The sequence below is a fragment of the Gasterosteus aculeatus genome, chromosome 10, assembly GCF_964276395.1.
Source record: "Gasterosteus aculeatus chromosome 10, fGasAcu3.hap1.1, whole genome shotgun sequence".
NCBI lineage: Eukaryota > Metazoa > Chordata > Actinopteri > Perciformes > Gasterosteidae > Gasterosteus > Gasterosteus aculeatus.
Window position 1 is genome coordinate 9,434,091 of NC_135697.1, and position 17,835 is coordinate 9,451,925.

The 17,835-nt window shown below is 44.6% G+C and overlaps 4 protein-coding genes across 13 annotated transcripts in view; 2 read left to right on the forward strand and 2 right to left on the reverse strand.

The window, feature by feature from the left end:
• Positions 1-78: 78 nt before the first annotated feature.
• Positions 79-1,160, forward strand: acot13 (acyl-CoA thioesterase 13). 2 transcript variants are annotated; one of them, XM_040189742.2, is made up of 3 exons: positions 79-241; positions 390-574; positions 745-1,160. In XM_040189742.2, the coding sequence occupies exons 1-3, from the start codon at positions 158-160 to the stop codon at positions 902-904; spliced, it is 429 nt and encodes a 142-aa protein (XP_040045676.1). In that variant the 5' UTR covers positions 79-157; the 3' UTR covers positions 905-1,160. The 2 variants fall into 2 exon arrangements, with proteins under 2 accessions (XP_040045676.1, XP_040045677.2); XM_040189743.2 differs by having other exon boundaries at positions 87-241; positions 362-574.
• Positions 1,147-5,213, reverse strand: c10h6orf62 (chromosome 10 C6orf62 homolog). Its single transcript, XM_040189739.2, has 5 exons — positions 3,511-5,213; positions 3,167-3,343; positions 2,953-3,078; positions 2,562-2,696; positions 1,147-2,457 (listed from the first exon to the last, which is right to left on the reverse strand). Exons 1-5 carry the CDS (start codon positions 3,637-3,639, stop codon positions 2,332-2,334), a joined length of 693 nt encoding a protein of 230 aa, XP_040045673.1. The 5' UTR covers positions 3,640-5,213; the 3' UTR covers positions 1,147-2,331.
• Positions 4,375-8,334, forward strand: gmnn (geminin DNA replication inhibitor). The gene is made up of 7 exons (XM_040189740.2): positions 4,375-5,300; positions 5,719-5,790; positions 6,314-6,412; positions 6,554-6,707; positions 6,801-6,883; positions 7,121-7,231; positions 7,306-8,334. The coding sequence occupies exons 2-7, from the start codon at positions 5,734-5,736 to the stop codon at positions 7,486-7,488; spliced, it is 687 nt and encodes a 228-aa protein (XP_040045674.2). The 5' UTR covers positions 4,375-5,300; positions 5,719-5,733; the 3' UTR covers positions 7,489-8,334.
• A 508-nt stretch (positions 8,335-8,842) lies between these two features.
• Positions 8,843-17,835, reverse strand: part of ripor2 (RHO family interacting cell polarization regulator 2) — a 43,847-nt gene continuing 34,854 nt past the window's right edge. For 2 of the 9 annotated variants that reach the window (XM_040189713.2, XM_078081567.1), the window contains exons 8-23: positions 17,473-17,536; positions 17,169-17,212; positions 16,927-17,052; positions 16,546-16,694; positions 15,817-15,946; positions 15,233-15,376; positions 13,947-14,732; positions 13,341-13,525; positions 13,073-13,235; positions 12,840-12,972; positions 12,563-12,724; positions 12,264-12,446; positions 11,975-12,174; positions 11,777-11,860; positions 11,340-11,430; positions 8,843-10,898 (exon numbers count right to left, since the gene is read on the reverse strand). In XM_040189713.2, coding sequence (XP_040045647.2) covers positions 10,798-10,898; positions 11,340-11,430; positions 11,777-11,860; positions 11,975-12,174; positions 12,264-12,446; positions 12,563-12,724; positions 12,840-12,972; positions 13,073-13,235; positions 13,341-13,525; positions 13,947-14,732; positions 15,233-15,376; positions 15,817-15,946; positions 16,546-16,694; positions 16,927-17,052; positions 17,169-17,212; positions 17,473-17,536 — 2,745 coding nt within the window. In that variant the 3' untranslated portion in view covers positions 8,843-10,797. Of the gene's footprint in view, positions 10,899-11,339; positions 11,431-11,776; positions 11,861-11,974; positions 12,175-12,263; positions 12,447-12,562; positions 12,725-12,839; positions 12,973-13,072; positions 13,236-13,340; positions 13,526-13,946; positions 14,733-15,232; positions 15,380-15,816; positions 15,947-16,545; positions 16,695-16,926; positions 17,053-17,168; positions 17,213-17,472; positions 17,537-17,835 lie in introns of all 9 variants that reach the window. The other 7 variants (XM_040189711.2, XM_040189715.2, XM_078081569.1 and 4 more) reach the window with 4 other exon arrangements.

Consider the following 17,835-nt stretch of genomic DNA (forward strand, 5'->3'; position numbering starts at 1 on the left):
ATGAGGAGGACAACCAATGGATCTCAATACAATTTAGCTAACGTTAGCCGATTAGCTTTAAACTTCCCCCGGACGATTTATGGAGCGGAACTGCTTCCGGTGTGAAGTCCGAGGTAAACGGAAGTTTCTCTGACATTGACCGCAGTTATCCTTAAATATGGTTTCACTGTCTTTAAACTCGTTAAAACAAATCATGAAAGCGATGGTAGATCACCAAGGCTTCGACAAAGTCCTGAGAAAGGTAAGGCTTTCACATTCTGAAACACTTTTCGACGCATTTAACATTTATTTCTGTGACCGTGAGCATCGCGGCACCGCTCGGTTGCCCGGCCGGGACGTCACACAGGTGCACTGTTGACAGGTAGCCACGTATGCCCCCCCCCTCCCAGGTGGACGTCTTGTCTGCCACTCCAGGCAAGGTGGTGTGTGAAATGCGGGTGGAGGAGGAGCACACCAACCGGGGAGGGACGCTGCACGGCGGGTTGACAGCCACTCTGGTCGATGTCATATCCACCATGGCCATCATGTACACGGAGAGGGGAGCGCCGGGGGTCAGCGTGGACATGAACATAACGTGAGCCCAGCAACACGGTCAACATTGAAAAGCTCATCACCGTAAACCGTAAAGGAATTAGCTGTAGATGAACCTGTGACATATGAATTGACATGTGAGCTCTCAGGTGAAGAAAATGTAGATCGTTCAAGATCAGCTTCATAAAGTACAAATGTCGATTTGTTTTGCAGATATGTGAATGCTGCCAAGATGGGAGAGGACGTACTCATCACCGCCCAGGTTCTGAAGCAGGGACGGACGCTGGCGTTTGCCACTGTAGACCTCACCAACAAGGCCACGGGGAAGCTCATAGCACAAGGCAGACACACTAAACACCTTGGCAGCGGCTAAGCAGTCTCCTCTATTTGCCTGTCTGTAAATCACACATCGCGTGAGCTGTTGAAACAAGAAAGTAGGGGAAATAGTTCTCAAACACAGACCGTGGTGAAGTCCAGGTACACTAAATGAATCCTTCTACCGCTGTTGTATTTATGTAAAGAAGTTACAAGGAAATGAATGGCTTTACGGAAGTAAATTCTGTGACTACTGTATCAATGGTACCATTTCGTGCAAATGTAATAAAAAGACAAGAGTTATGCTTTCAGAATTTGCATTGTATTGGGATATGCTCAGCAGTATTGATTTGAGAATCAACAGAAAAACCCAGAAGTTACACGCCTATTATCCTTTTAAGTGAACACACTAAATCAACAAGGAGCAAAATTATATTTACTATAGTTAGCATTCTTTGACAAGCGAAGCCAATTTTAATTTGAGCATGTCAGCAAATTATCAATTTAATAAGTCAAATAAAACAAATCGATTCGCTTTAGCAACTTTGTTAAGCAAGTTAAACATTAAGTGTCACCAGTTCAGTTTTTCACCACCCGACATCTCAAACAAAAACATAACAGATTTCAGTAGCTTAAATGAATGGTGCTTGAACGGTGACAATGACCTCCAACATCTAACCAACGCTTCTCAACTTGGTGTACAAAGCCTTTCAAGCCACTCCAGATTTTAGCAAAGACCTGCCTAGCATTTCTTGGAGGAAAGCAGATGACACCAAAACATTTTTTTTTTTAAGTCCAGCAAAAAAAAAGAACTAAGGCGGTTGTAAAGAAGCAATACCTACACCATATGATTAGACAAATATTGTTCATCTTGTTTTCTCTGCTTATACAGGTGTTTAAACACCTTTTCACACCTGTCCTTGGTCAAAAGATCTTGTCAAGTTGTTCTAGAAACCCCATCGACATTACAAACACGCTTGAACAATCCTTTATGACCACAAGGTTATTAAACACGTCCATCTTAAAACCACCGCGAAGACCTGTGTATTGTTTGTTCCTGTTTTGATGCAACATAAAGAGTTCCTTCAATGACCGGTGCTGTTGATAGTGCAGCTCCAAGAGAACAACCAACCACTCAAAATCAATGTTCGTGCAGGTTCAAATGAACAAAAATGTATGAGTGAGTAAGCAGGGGTGGAGAGGGAGTAAAAGAAAAAAAGGGGGGAAACCAATCCAAAAAAAGCAGAAAGAGAAAAGAACATTGGGAGCATGAGGGGAAAAAAAAAGACAGGGATGGGAACTGAATCAGCCTCGGTCAGGGAGGGTAGGTAATGGGTAGGTAACAAAAACGGGAGAGATCCAAGCACAAGTTCAAATCTTTTAACAGGAAATGAATGGAGATGAGTACATCAATTTGCTTCTGAAGGCTTAGGCAGGAAGGAGGGAAAGGGCTTTTTCCTGTGTGGCTGTTTAATGCAGGAAGCCTTAATCAGGCATGTACGGGCGGAGGTGATCCTCGATGTCTCCCACACCCCAGCAGGTCAGCTGGTCCTGAGGCAAGTATAGGCAGAGGCTGCACAACTTGAACACTGTGGCCTTGGTTTTAGGAGTCTGGAAGAGGTGGATAGAGAACAGTTGCAGTCAAATGTTAGGACGCTGTCTCGGGTTAAAGTCAGTAGAAAATCAGTAGCATTAGAATGTGTCGACTGACTCACCTGTAAGTGCTGTCTATCCATAAAGAGAAATACAGACTGAGTTGGGTTATTCATGACCATTCCAGCCTTGTCTTTACGACCCAAAGCATGCAAACACTGCTTCTCGTAGTCTCCATGATGAAATTCGAACCTGGCCTGTAAATCAGAGGAAAGTCTTGTGAGCCAATAAGTACATTTGGTCTCACAGACTTATAGCAGGGTGATTCAAGAGCCAAATTAATTCAGCTAATTATTTAATTTGAATAAATAAAAATGTCTCAAATGTGAAAATCAGGTTATTATAACAAAGCGTATTTTCATGTTTAACTGTAATTAACAATTACACGCAAAAATAGCCGCAGTCATCAAACAGTTACAGCCCGAATGATCTGCCACGGTGCCATGGTCTGACCTGAACAGGCCTAAACGGTTCATCATCGGCCCCCTTCCATCTGGAGAACAGCAGACAGACAATCTTCTCAATATCGTTGCGTGGCCAAAGGATGAAGTCCATCTCCTGTGTGCAGCCGATCACATCCTGTGATAAAGAGAAGAGAATGTAAAACACAACAGAAGTGTCTGTTTCCAGCAATCCCCATCTTATGACAATGCACCCACCGACTTACCCTTCGCATTGACTGGTATCGGGGGGCGTGCAGTTGCACGACATCTTTTTGCAGGAGTTCTAATGAACTCTCGAGAGAGTAGCTGGAATCTCGCACACCTCGTAGGATGTTTTCTTCATAGTTGTTGGTCATCACTGGCACCACTTCAGCTACCTCAAAAAGTGCAGACTTCTTCTTCTGCAATGAATGTACACAAGAACAAACTCAAGTTAGAAGATAATAAATTTTGTCACGGGAATCCAAAGGGATCAAGTCCGAACGGGATGTATAATTGTGCAATGATCAAAAAGATGGAGAAAATAATGAGCGGCTAGAATGAAGATCATATCCAGTTACTGACAAACCTTTTCTTTGAAAACAAAGGCTATGTAAATCTTGAAGTCAAACTGATCAGCCAAAGATTCCCTTTTCTTCCGAAGTTGAGCGCGAAGTCGATTTCTTGTGTGATTTCTTCGTGAAGTTGGGTCCCCCATGGTCAGATTTTGATGGTACGATCTTCTCTTGTGCAGAATATTTTGGCAAAACTCTGTACTTTAGTATGTATACGTTGGATAAAGGATGGAGGCGGCTACCCTTTGCAGAAACCACGCATCAAACAACTCTAGGCTAGATCTCAGATACCCACTACCAACTGAGAAGTTTGACAAATCATAAAACAATTCTAAATCATTTTTGTTTATTGTAAAAGGGCAGTGCTTAGGAGGGAATTGGTCGACAATCTAAGACTACATATCCTTATTACTTGTTCAGAAATCCATGTTTTAAGACATGCTTTTTAAGCTACATGAGCATTTTTCAACCTTCCATCGATAAGGGATTAACAGTCTGAAAGAAAAGAGCAACTCAAATGTGTCTTTTATACTGAGAATTGTACTGAAATCAACAGAAACGTCTCCTACTGTAAAAACCCATACCGACCATAGAGTTTTCCTAGTGAAAGTGAGGACTACAGAGACTAGCAAGTCGACAAATATCGTATTATTTGGGTCATTTCAGAGTCCCTCCTCCATTGCTGTCGTTTTGTGTGTTTGTTTATCCGTAGACACGGCGTGTTAAAGACGGATCGGGGAGACGGACGAACATGGCTGTTAAATACAGATGCCGGGAGATAGTGGCGCCGGGTAACATCGAAGACTACTGCCAAAGTACCTTGACATTTCCTTGACTTTTTCACTGCCACCCATTCGGCCCGCGGCCCGCGGCGCTGCCACCGCCGGTAGTCATGACGTGGGCGTATTTTTAGCACACTAGCTAGGGCGAGCTAGCAAGCTAACCTAGGCAGTCACTTCCGACACTAACTAGTAGTGAACCGACGATAAAGCTACATCTTATCTTCTGACGGATTGGCTTAATTGAGGCCCACCTGCGGCTGGCTGGCTAGCGTACGGTCATCTTTCTACGCGTTTACATTTTCTCGCCAGGTTCAACGCGACTGCCAGTGCGGAGAGAGTCGGGAGACCGTCACGGGCGACCGACTTAGCTGGTTTTGCTCGTGCGAGGCATCTCGGCTAGGCGCGGTTAGCTTCAGTCGCGTCTTGGTCGACAACTTAAAATCGACAGCAAAATCAGCAAAGGGAATTAATGAGGAACCAGCGACTACCCGTGAAGGCCGCGACGCGCGTCAGTCAAACCACATCTGCCCCTTTCTACGTCTGAAGTTTCGAGTTGTTTGCAGCGCTTGTTTTCTTTCGCTCTTTTTTTTCTTCCTTCAGTCGTCACAACCGCCGACTCGCCCTGCCGCATGCCATGTCAAGATAAATCGACAATCCAGCTGAAATCCTCCGTTCTTTCAGTCGACATGTGGCGTGGTCTGTCTCCCGGCGGGCCCATATTTAACGGCGTGTCGTCCAACGTTTGTCCGCTCGGTTTTCTTTGTGTGTTTTTTTTGGGCAGCTTGTAACGGCACACTCAAGCTCGACGACAGCCTCCCCAAAATGGCTGCAGAGTCAACTACGAAGATGTGACGTGTTTTGACACGTGACCGCGAGAGGAGAAAAAAAACACGAAAATCTCCCATGTGCCCCGCGTCGTTATCACGTGACCGAGTGGGTGTATTTAAGCCTGTGACGCGGGCTCCTGGACAAACAACCAGTCTGCTGCTAGGCGCCAAAACCACGAGTTTGTCTCACCGACGGTAAGCTAATCAAGTCATGATTAGAAGCCATTGATTACTCATCATTGATTAATGTGTTGAACCGTCCCCGCATACAGTCTGCGTAACTACTGTTAGCGTTAGCCGCCGCTGTGATAGCCTTTAGTTGCACTCTTTTAAATAGTCGTAGGTCCACTTTTTAAATAACCTTTACTACGTTTTCCTGACGACGAGCCGACACGTGTAGGGTAACTTTAGTTAACGATACTCTTGTGAACGGCTTTAGACTCGATGGTCTTAACAAATAACGCTGTTAAATTAACATTACAATCAGCATTTTATCCCACAAATGTTGATTTTTTAACGTTGGGATATACAGCTCGCCGTGTCATTCTTATTTTGATCCTGTTCCTCTCGTAAGCGGGTTTTAGTGTAAACTTCCTCTACGCTTCCCCACCAGGCCCTTTGAAAGAAAATGAGTTTCAGTGGGAAGCTGAAGCCCAGCCACCAGAGGTCTAATGAGAACGTGAAGGTGAGCGAAGTAGACCGGATGTGTTTCTGTTGTACGTGTGTCATTCTAACATGACCGTGTTGTTCACGGGGGGGGGGGGGGGGGGGGGGTTATCGCGATGGAACGTTATCGTGTCCTTTTTGTGAGGTGCCTCCAGCTGCCTCACACCGGACAGCCAGTATTTGCTGGCCAGAGACCGAAACGATGGAGCTACTATCCCTGGGGAGCAATTAGGGGTTAGGTGTCTTGCTCAGGGACACTTCGACTTGAGACATGGGGCAGCCGGGACTTGAACCACCAACCTTGCGGTTCCCAGTGCACCTGCTCTAACTTTCCCACAGCTGATTCTGCACCCTGTTCTGGGCGGCGGCAGCAGCGTTGCAACACACTCCTCTCATTTAGTCTGTCCTATGGTCATGTTAATTTCCTGTGGGAGTTTCCCAAAATGCATCTGGGAATTGTTATTGTAAAGTGTTGCGTTAAGCATGTGTGGCATTTAGCTTGCAGAGTAGACTGCTAACGGTTTTTGTGTTTTCCTCTTCAGAGACTTTTCACATCTCAAAATGCAATGGGATGCCCGAGGCCAACCCTGCAGGTCCTCCAACAATCGGCAGGCAACAAAGCGTTGGGACGGTCAGCTCAGGTATGTAGTGACTTGTTGCCGTTGGTATTTTCATGCTTGACTAAAATTGTTCCACTAAACTATGTCTGTTGCGGCTTTAAGTTGGTTTCAACATTTTAAAGGCTTCTAGCTTGAACCTTTTTTTTTCTCCCTTCTCTTTAGGCAGGAAAGGTTGTTCCCAAAAGGAAACAATGTAATGCAGAATACACTAGAGGCCCAAAGAGGGTGAAGGTAGAAGTCAAGGCTACACAAACTGATGAAACTCCATGTCTGTCAAATGACATGTCCAATGATGCATATCAGCTGATGGTCGTAGGTAGGCATGATTATCATTGCATTACATATGAATATATGGAACCCCCCCCCCCAAAATGTTCTCTATTTTGAGCAATATTTCCATCTGTTGTAGAAACTCCTCCTGCCGCCTACTGGAAAGTGATCGCAGACGAGCGTCAGAAAGCATTGTACAATGTTTTACAGGAGAACGAGAAGGTGAGTTAATCGCTAAGAAATGGCTAATGTTTAGCAGGCCCCTGAATTGTTCCCACGCCCTTGTGGTCCCAACGGTGGCTGGCTTCAGTCGAGCTGGCACGTAGTTTTCAAGTAACCCTGCACCTAAACGCCCTCATTGAAGAGTTTATTTGTCCGTATTGTTTGTAAAATGCATTCTGTCATGTTTCGGCTTTTTTCCTTTTCAAGCAAAATGCGTTATTTTTATTCTTTAACCAGTTGCACAAAGACATTGAAGCTAAAGATGACCAGATAACACGGCTAAAGTGTGAGAATGGCGAGCTACAGGAGCTGGCGCAGCATGTACAATACATGGCTGATATGATCGAGGTAGGCACAATTTATTGTCCAATATGCTGGAGACGTTTTGTGGCCATAATAACTTTATATATTTTACATTTCAGAGGCTGACTGGGGCGAGCCCAGAGAATCTGGAGGAATTGAGGGAGATTGCGCTTGACGTGGAAGAGGATGGGGAGGAAGAGCACGATGACCTTAATGAGGCAGGACAGAGCGAGGAAGACGACTCTGATTACAGTCAGTGTGATTTGGACGACGAACAGGCTGGACCCTCAGAACGGGATTAACTGACACAATTTTGGGTTGTAATGGGACTTTGGCCTTTTTTTCCATACAGGTCAGGATTTGTTTCCCTGGCAGCAAGTGGTCATCCATGTGACCGCATTAGCTCGACAGTAATTTATGTACTTTTTTTTTTTTTTAAAGCTTTTAACAGGTTTTTTTAAAAAAAATTTTTTTAGGTGATGTGTTCAGAACAAACTCAGTCATTTTGCAAAGCAGAAGTTTTTTTAGGAGGAAAAGCTCAGGTGTAATCTGTCAAATGACTGGCTGCTTAGTCCTAAGCCATTAAGGAGGCAAATGTGACTAGTTTGTTTTATGAGGAATTGACTGGCAGCATGTCTCACCCGAAGCCCCTCATTCATCTTGATGGTTTGAATCTTATTGGGGGTGATGAGGACCATGTGACTGAAGCTGCACTTTTCCTACTATGAGACGGAGGAAAGAAATACTACATGCAAGATGTGTCTGACCACACGGCCCTATAGTGATTTTGTTTACTTAATATTGTGCAATGTCGCTCAATTTTGTACATAAAGCCTAATTTAAAATAAATGCTTTTAAAAAAACATTGCATCTGGCTTTGCTCCTTACTGGTTTATAATAAACAGACTTGTCTGTCAAGAAGTAAGCGAACCAAAGTTCTTACAGGTGCAGGAAACCTATTACAAGGGCAATATTTAAGACTGTACTAGTACACATTTACAATTCACTTAATGGCCCATAGTTCACAACTGCAGGTTGGTCTCAAGTCTTGGTTTCATGGAAATAAACTTACTATTGCTTTAGATATCTGAAATTGGAATATAATGTACTTTAGTATGCATTAAAGTCAGTTTTTGAAAGCCCAAAAATACATTTTATTGCATCTTGATTGGACTTGCTGCCTGGCCAGTCACACTAATATTTGGTTGGACCGCCTTTAGCTTTGATTACAGCATGCGTTTGCTGTGGCAATATTCATTTCAAAGATCTTGTATTGATAGTCTGACCACTGCGTAAACCTTCTCCAGCGCATCCCATAGATTCTCAATAGGCTTAAGGTCTGGTGGCCAATCCATGTGTGGAAATTGTCTCATGCTCCCGTCTTTCACAATTTGAGCCCGATGGAATAAGCTGGTCAGGTAGTTCGCTGAGCCCATACAGTAATTATCAAATAGGGGGCATGTACTTATTTGCTCAGTTAAATCCAGGTGGCAACTTTTCTTATGGCCAGGCAGTGTACAAAATTGATCAATTTTGTTGCAAGGTACTGCAACTATAAATGAGTTGCGCACATTGACTACTTGGAATTGAACAGCCAATGAATCAACTTAAGACTTGTAAAGAATATACGCTCACTCAAAAATTTCAAACAATGAGTGGATGAATTATATACTTTACCAAAATACTATAATGCTATTCACATTGTGGATGAAATACAGAGCATGTTTTGCAAAAGGTTGCTTAGAAAAAAAGAGCTAGCTTTTAGTAAGAACTTCATACATTTACAGATATTACAAAACAAAAATGTCAAAAATATTACTTGCTTTTAATCGATATGGCTTTTGGATTGTGCAGTTATAACCGAATAACAATTCATAGATTATGGGTTTGTCCTATTTTGTGCTTTGCAATAAAAGTCATTCTGGCCGAAATGCAAACGTTTTGAAAATACACTCCGTTATGAATTAGTCAAATTAAAAAAAGCCTTTGGTTGAAGTAATAAAGTAACATTTCTAATAAATAATGTCCCATTATGTCTAATACCTTTTAGGAAATATATGTAAGATTTAACAGTAATGATATTGTAATCTTCCAAAATAATCTAATCTCCTTCAAAATAAACAATTAAAATTAAACATAAGAATTTGCAGTATGATGTTATGGACGTCTTTTTAAACGATAAATAATATTTCCAATAATAGAATTCATCCGAAATAGAACAAATATACATCTCATTTACAGGTCATCTGCACTATTACAGTATAACTCCAAATAATACCAGAATTCCAAGTAAACAATAAATAACATGTGTCAACAAACATGAGTTTTGTCATTGTGCTCTGGCACAAGACTCAGTAGTACATTTACAATGAGAAAAAGAATATCCGCTGATATCGGGTCAGTTTTCCCACACCACAGTTGATGGAGCGAAATAAAACCTCATTCGGCAGCTTCTCATAAAAAAAAGAAGCAAAAATTTGCAATCCTGCCACTAGCTCACATACTGTATTAATGAGCAGTTAGCGAAAATGACGCTTTCACTCAGCCTAAAGTATTCTCTCTGTAAAGTGAATTGGATCACAATCTTAAACCAAATCTATTGCCCTGGACTTAAAAAATAATTAAAAAAAAAAAAAATCAACGAGAGTGTATTTGTGGAAACCTGCCTGCTCGACCGTATCAAGGCTCAAATGACTTTACCACTTGTCTTCTAATGTCTCGGTGCATAAGGATCACATTTGTGCAGAAAAATTGCACTTGTTGAACTGCATGTATGAGAAGACTGTTAAACGGCGAGGGATACGTGGGCAGTGTGCTGACCCGCTTAAGATCTGCCTTTCAGGTTTTTCTTTTCCTCCGAATAACGGACAGCTGAGGTCAAACTGCTGTTAAAGTTCGGCTTTAAAACCTCCTTGAATGACATTCTCAACGTATTATTGGTCCTCCCTGTCTCATAACACTTCCAATTGTACAAGAATCCCTGAAACTCAAAATGGAACGTATTAGAAAACTTAAAAATATATCTTGAATACAAGCACACATATTACACAGGCGGTGTAAAATATGCCACATTACATGCCTCGCAAACAGTGCAAATCCTTCAAAAGCGCCAGAAAACATTTGTAATTGTAGACAGTGATTATACAAAGATCATAGTTAGTATATTGCATGACACAACGGTCTCCGTAACAATCAAGGTGACGATTAATCAATGAGTGAATTGGGTTGGGTTGCAGCGGCTTGTCCTGACCTTCCAGTGGCTTTTGTGTGCAGTCAGATTTGTGCTCTCAGTATGTCCGGTCTGCCTGGCTCAGGAAGCAGGGAGAGGAAGGTTTGAAGCGTAGAAGTTTCTGAGTGAGTGACGGTGAATCAAGGAGTGTGAAGGTGTCTCGGGGGAAGAGTGTAGCTTGTGTCTTCTGCGGTTGGTTTGGTGTTAGTTCCTACGAGGAGGCAGTGCGGTAAGAGAACGGTGATCTAATGCGGAGCTCCATGAGTCGGTGCAGAAAAGCGGATCAATAAAGTGATCAGTCATTGACGGCCGTGTGAAGGTGTGCAGTGTTGGGTGTCGCCGTGTGAGGGGGCGGGGCTGAGAGGTTTCTGGTGGCGGTGGCTCAGAAGGCAGTGGTGACAGCAGTTCCCCGCCGCGCGCCGAGGCGGAGGATTTCCCCGGGCACCGTGTCCAGCTGCTCGTAGGCCAGCCGCCCCTCCTCACCTGCCACGGACAAAAGGGTCATCTGTAAACACTCACCTCTTTAAATTGAGCACAAGTCTGAGGAAAATAAACTTGTCTTTGTATCGTACTGCGCGGATCCCATCACATTTATATTTTTATAATTGATGGTGTTTTTTTAATACATATTACACTATTACCTTTGTTTATTATGACTTACTATGGTATACTGCCTAGAAGTGTCACAATACACTGCTGTAAAAGACTAGCACAATATTTCGAAAATGAAAAAACTGGTATGTTAAATTACACATAAAAACTGTATTGGCTAAATAATCAAGCAGCTCTATAAATCTCCCGACATTCATATTTTGTAGTTAAATTTATTCCCCAGCAGATACAAACCACATGAAAATGAAAGATGATTATGATATGACATTGATAATACTAGACAATCAGTTCTTCTGTAGATATGATCCTTACCAAATGTAAGCAGGGTTTCTATGGCAACATGGCGAAGCTCTTCATCGGCTGAATCACACAGTGCAACCACCGCCTTGATGCTCTCTACTGCCTAAAGACAGACAGAAAGGCTCTGTGAAGCGATCACTTGACAAAGTACAAAGACAACAAAAAAACAACAGGCTGCTCTGGAATTATTTCCTCTTTTTAGTTAACTGCCATAGTATACCACTCAAAATAAAATAAAATAAATGTGACCTTAAATTCTCACCCTGCCTTGAACACAATCTTAATAGAAGACCTCTATGTAAAACGTAGGCCGTGCTTCTGGACGACACCGCTCAACTCAAACTGAAGCCTTATTTTAGCTTTCTCTTTCAATTGACCCAAATTGAGACCTAAACCAGCTCCAAATCGTCACAATATCACAGCTGTAGATGACGTCATTGGCCACCGACCTGCAGACAGCTGAGCGCCGAACAAGCCGCCCTCTGGCTCTGGACTCCGGCCTCTGACAGCGCGTGTGTGTAGCACTCCACCGCCTGTGGAAACCCACACAAACATTCACAACGTGGCTCGTGGCATCCGTCAACGCTGTTTAAAAACGCTGTTTTGCCTCCCATCGCCCCCCCCTGTCCGTCGAACACACTACTCACTCTGATCCTGAAGCGGCTGTGTGACGCAGAAGAGAGGTAGTCGGCTGCGGCCTTGTTGACCTGAGGGTGCTCGGCGGTGAGCAGGGAGGCCAGGGCCCTCAGGGTGCCGTTTCTAGGCCACAAGGAGGAGACGGGAACCTCTTCCAGCTCTGCTAGGCACCGAGAATAATCCTGACTGCACAGAGCCTCTGCAAACATCTCTGAGGGGGACATGGACGCAAGCAAGAGGTTTAAACAACGCATAGCATGTAGAGTGCCAATTGTGGTTTTGATCAGTGCTCTTCCTCACCTTCTCTGGCCAGGTGTAGGAGGTGTGTCTCCATGTCCAGTACTTCATGCTCTAAGACGTAGCTGTGGAACTGAAACACGGTCAGGACGTCCTGGGACAGCTCAGTGGCGGTGAGCCGTCCCAGGACGTGCGCCGCCACCAGATAGCTCCTGTCCACCATCTCGCTCACAACGACACCAATCACTGGAGAGAGCAGGGAGAGAGCTCGAGTCAGAAAACGTTGTTTTGATTGAACTGGAAATATAGTTGCATTAAAACACCAACTTTAGTTTATTGTTAAACGTCAATAAAGATCCAACCTGTGTCAGCGCTGCGCGGGTGCCTCTCCTGCAGCACGGCTGCGTAGCGGTGGTTCATGTGCGTGAACACTCGGTCCAGTGTGGTGTGGAAAAGTCCTGCAGACCCGCTGCACTCCGACCACAGAGTCATGAGCTGTGGGCGCTCCGCGAGGCCCGGGAGAACTTTGAAAGAAAAGGACAAAAATGTTGCAAGACTTTGTTGTTGTTGGGTTGTTGCACGGTCAACATAAACTACCACATGCATAAAGCAAACTGGGTTTCCCTTGTCGGGACCTACCATCTGCAGAAGTCGTAATTGTTCCCAGTTTATCCACACTGAGCTCTGCCAGCTCTTCCAACAGCTGAGTCTGACCGGAGAGTTTGAGGAGAAGACTGCGACGCTGCCATTGACCGACCCCACCGGTCAGCAACTGTCATTAAAAAGAAAAGAACCAAAGGGCCTGCTGCAATAAACGGTTGTTAACTATGACTATTCATTTACCGTTCACGCTCCAACATTGGGAGCCCCACCTGTATGAGGTGATTACAGTACTGCAGGTGGATGACGATGGCCACGTCCAGGTTCTCGTTCCCAGTGGTGAGCGGCAGGGGGCTTCCTGCCACGCTGTTGCCCACGCCGGTGTCCTCCGTCAGGGCTTCGCTCAGGTGTCCTCTGGCTTCTGGGTGCTGGCTACTGAGGGGGACATATCCCGAGTAACCAACAGGGATCCACCGTACATGATAAATTGACAGGACAGATTTCCTGTACAATACTTTCATGAGGACGTCTCGCACTCACCCGATCCTTTCTCCATCTGTATCAAACAGCGGAGACCTTTGTGGGGGGGTACTGAGAACGGCGTTATCGTCTCCAGTATCCTCGTCATCAAAGTCAGAGGTGTTGAGGAAGTCGAAACTCTCCAGGGCGCTCTCTACTGTCAGACTGAGGCTGGAGGACCTGCTCCTGTGACCCGGCAGACGACACTGTAAAGGGAGGGGGATGGTGGGTCAGCAGATTCTTAACGTCAACGTCCATCATGGTAACTAAAGCACTCATATACTGACCTTTTTAATTGCCATCAGTGAGTAGGTATTTTGTAATTATACGGATTCTCTACAGAAGAAGGCTCTTCAAAATAAAAGCCCCACGTGTAGTGGAAGGTCATTTGCAGTGTGTTACAAGATGACCCATTTAGATTACCCAAATCAAATCTTTGTTTTTGTTGCATGCCACTTTATTTTTAGACGTAATGGTTGTGTCATGTAATTAGTAATAAATGTGGACTAAGATCAAAGTAAAAATAACTGAATAGTAATATTCACTGAAAGTAATTTGTGTCGGTTTTTTCCCATACAACATCTTGTGCAGGTATGAATTAGACTGACAAAGAAAAGGTTTGGGTACCTTGAGCAGGTCTTCTAGTCGCATCACTTCCTGCTCCAGGTCCTGCAGCTCTCGGCAGCGGTGATTCAGAGACTCCAGCCTCATCAACAAGCTGTGGATGGCCTCCTCCATGCTGCTCTCCAGGAAAGCCCTGCTCCCCTCTCCCGTCCAGCTCAGACTCCCTCCCCCATCCGTGGAGCTCCCGCTCGGCGGCGCGACGTCCAAAGAAGTCAGCCTCTTCACGAGTTGCCTGGTCAGGCTGCCCGCCTCCTCCGCGTCCAGCTCGACGGGTTTCAGTTCGTCAGCGTGGTCCAAGAAAACATCCTCTGGAGCCACTGCGGACAGGTGGACGTCAGAGCAGAGGGACGGGGCGGCTGAACCGAAGAGGGAATTTCGCTGGGACTCTGTGCGCTCCCACTCAGAGTCCTCTGCCACCTCAGCTTCATCGCTGGCGAGGCTGCCACTTGTGCCCCTGCTCCCTCTGCTACCCGTCTCCCCATCTTCTTCGTCCTCCTCCTCTTCCTCTTCGTCCTCGTCTTCGTCCTCGTCGTCCTCCTCCTCCTCCTCCTCTTCTTCCTCTAAATGCTCCTCAGCGATGGAGTCCTCCCTTGTTGGGAGGATTTGTGTAGGTGACTGGTCCATTTCTGGAGGGGTGACTGTGATCTCGGGGTTGGACGGGCCTGCGGAGTGGGAGCTCGGTGCGGGGCTGGGCATGGAACCAGAGGTGTCCGAAAAGGTGAAGGAGAGACGTTTACACTCTGCCACGCCGCAGCCCCCGTTGTCAAAGACATCATCTGGTAGAGTGGACTGAAAGAAAGGATGGAGCAGTAAATATGTGTAACAAAACAATGGAAGATCAAAGAGGATCTCAGTCTCTTAGCACATCTGTCCTGCAGTACTTTCAGGATTAGTCAGAATATTGGCATATAAACTATTTTTAATTATAGATACCAAGAGATAAGAGTAAGCTTAAAATCATTGAAAGAGAAAGCTCTTGGAAAAAGAGATGGCCCACATACGGTTGTAGCAGTGAAACATTCACCGCTACTATTTATAAATTCTTATGACCAGATCCGGTCAACCAAGATAGAATCAAAGTAAGTTAACTCCAAGAAGACAACCACCAAAAAAGCCTGTGCATACACATGCAAAGAGCCACATATTGCATTCTGCAGCTCACAGAAAAGGACAAGTGCAAGTGGTCCACACCAGCAGAGGAACACACTACATCCCCATTCTGTCCCGAGGTAGGGGGTGGGGGGGGCACACACAGTCAGGTTAGGATCGAGGGGACGCAACACACTCACATAGACCTCCAGACTGGATTTGGGCCTTGGCCGGAGCGAGGCCAGGTCACCAAACGAGCGACTGAGCCTTAACTTCTCTAGCAGGGTGTCTCGGAGCATGTGCAGGAAGGAGAGGCGCTGGCGCTGCACGGGATATTGCCGCCACTTCTTCACACAAATGCACGCAAGCAAATGGGACAAGGTGTTGGATATTTGAGTGAGGGCAGGGGAGGGAGATGCAAGAGGGATGGGTAAACATGTAGCGGGACAGAGTGTGGGTAAGGTGGTGATGCAAAGGAGAGGAGGGTAGCAGGGAAATGGGGAGGGTTAGTTTAGGCGTAGCATTGGCGCTGCTCACATAAGCACGATGCATCAACAGAAAAAATGTGTACCATGGGACTGTGATAAGGCTTGCACAGGGCGTAGACAGGTTAGTGTGCTGGCACTATGGGAGTGTAAAAGACAAAGGGCATCTCTTGCACACAATTGGCTGTCTTATTATCCTACAAGAGTTCAGGTTTTTCTAATTTGTTCTCGGCTAAACAAACGTGACTGTTTCCCACCACACTTATTGATCTAAAAGGAGGTTTGTCTGTTGGACTCACAAAGAAGGAAGTGTCCTGGAAAGTGGGCGTCTCCGGCGTGCCCTGGCTGTAGACGGACACTCGTCTCTGGAGTGCTGTGGCTTTGCTCAAGTTACCGGACGACAAAGTCAGGTCCTCGACATCGAAGGGGCTTAAACGGGGGACGAAACATGACTTATTAGGATTCGTCTATGCCCATTTACATGTACTGTCCTTATGATCTCATTCATTTGGTTTTGTGACAGCGGATTATTTTGCTTCGTTGAGTTCCACAACTTGTAACAATCATGTTTCACCACCAGGTGGCAGAAAACAACAACTAATGTAGACTGAATTTAATGCAACACACTAATATTAGTTACTGCAGATGTGTGACGGTACCATACTGATGAGGTCCACACTTGTAAAAAAAAAAAATCTGTAGAAATACCCGACTGAAAGAATGCAGCTCCTATCCCCTTTATAAACTGAAAATAAAAATGCTCACTGCGATGAAAATTAAATTAAAATTTTGTGGAATGAGCATGAAATTAAATGTGATTAATCCCCAAAAATCAAATAAATCATCAAGTAATCTCAGACTTTATCCATTTCACCATCTACTGTGTACTCTTATTATGCACTGAACTTCTGTACACACATTTTCTAATCTTGGATTTGGCCTCATTTCCCCTTATAGGATTATAACAATAAATAAATAACACGCTGATTCTGCCAACCGCGATGAATAACGTGTAAGAGGGAACTTACTACCACGTGACCTCCAGGTTGAGCTTGATGGTCCCCAGGTCGTTGACGTCCACAGCCACAACCTGAGGCATGGCGGTAAACAGCTCCTTGGTCTCACAGATCACGCTGCCAACCAGCATGTGAGAGGCCAGGCCCTTCAGCTCCGTCACCTAATTCAGGCCAAAGACAACATCCATTATAAAAGATTACCCAGGTTCTTCCAACATCAAGACATGAGTTGCTTATTTTCTTACATCCGCTGTTATTAAATATGTCTGAACTGTCAGAATAATCACCCAATCTGGGTAAAACCAACTTTGTACACACGTGCTGAAAAGGGAAAAGAAAATAATTGTTGATTTACTGTAAAGTAAAAAAGCTTATCTGGATTCCTTTCAGTACCTTGATGTTGATGAGGTCGGTGATGAGAGGCATGAAGATCATCTCGTCTCCATCCCAACTCTGTCTGGAGTTCACTTCAATTCTTCCCTTTAACTTCCAGCGCTGGCGACCGTACCGCATGAAGATCTGAGGGAAGGGAAGGCCGTACAGGGAGAAATAAGTAAGCTGCAAACCTTTTGACAGCCTCACAGCAGAACAGTATTTTCAATAAAACAAGACATCATTTCATCTAAAGGTCTTACCTCATACTGGTCTCCAGGACAAAGCCTAGCAAAGCCCGCCAAACCTGTCAGAGGGAGGATATTGATTAAAAACAACTTTGAGAGACAATGTAGCCATTTACTCATTAAACATTGCAGTACACAAACCTTAATGAATTTCAATATCAAATATCATAAATACCATATTCAGAAATACTTTTCCTACAGAGTCAATGATGATGCTCAAAACAGTATGTAGGTGGTGTAGTGAATATAATTACTTTTAGGTTCATCACCTTATTTCAGAAATCAACGTATGGGATGTGAGCTTGTTCACTTTTCTCACCTTTCATTTTGATATGAAACTCCCCGAGCAGATTCTCCAGTTCACTCTCGAACGCGCTCATGTTCTGGAGAAGAGATACTAATCACATCAACAGCCCTTTGTGACACAAGACCAACAATAGTAATCAAGTTGAGAGAGAGAGAGCCGAAGACACTAGACTGAGGAGGAGTCAGGACGGCTGGTGAAAGCCCTCTGGACAAGTGTGTGTGTGTGTGTGTGTGTGTGTGTTATTAGGGTTTAAAAGTATTTTTGTAAGAATGTGACTGTACATGTCAGTATTTATACATGACAGTGTAAGCAGTCATCTAAAATATATCAAGGGTGCCATCAGCCGGCAGCAAATGTTTATTATATAGTGTTACA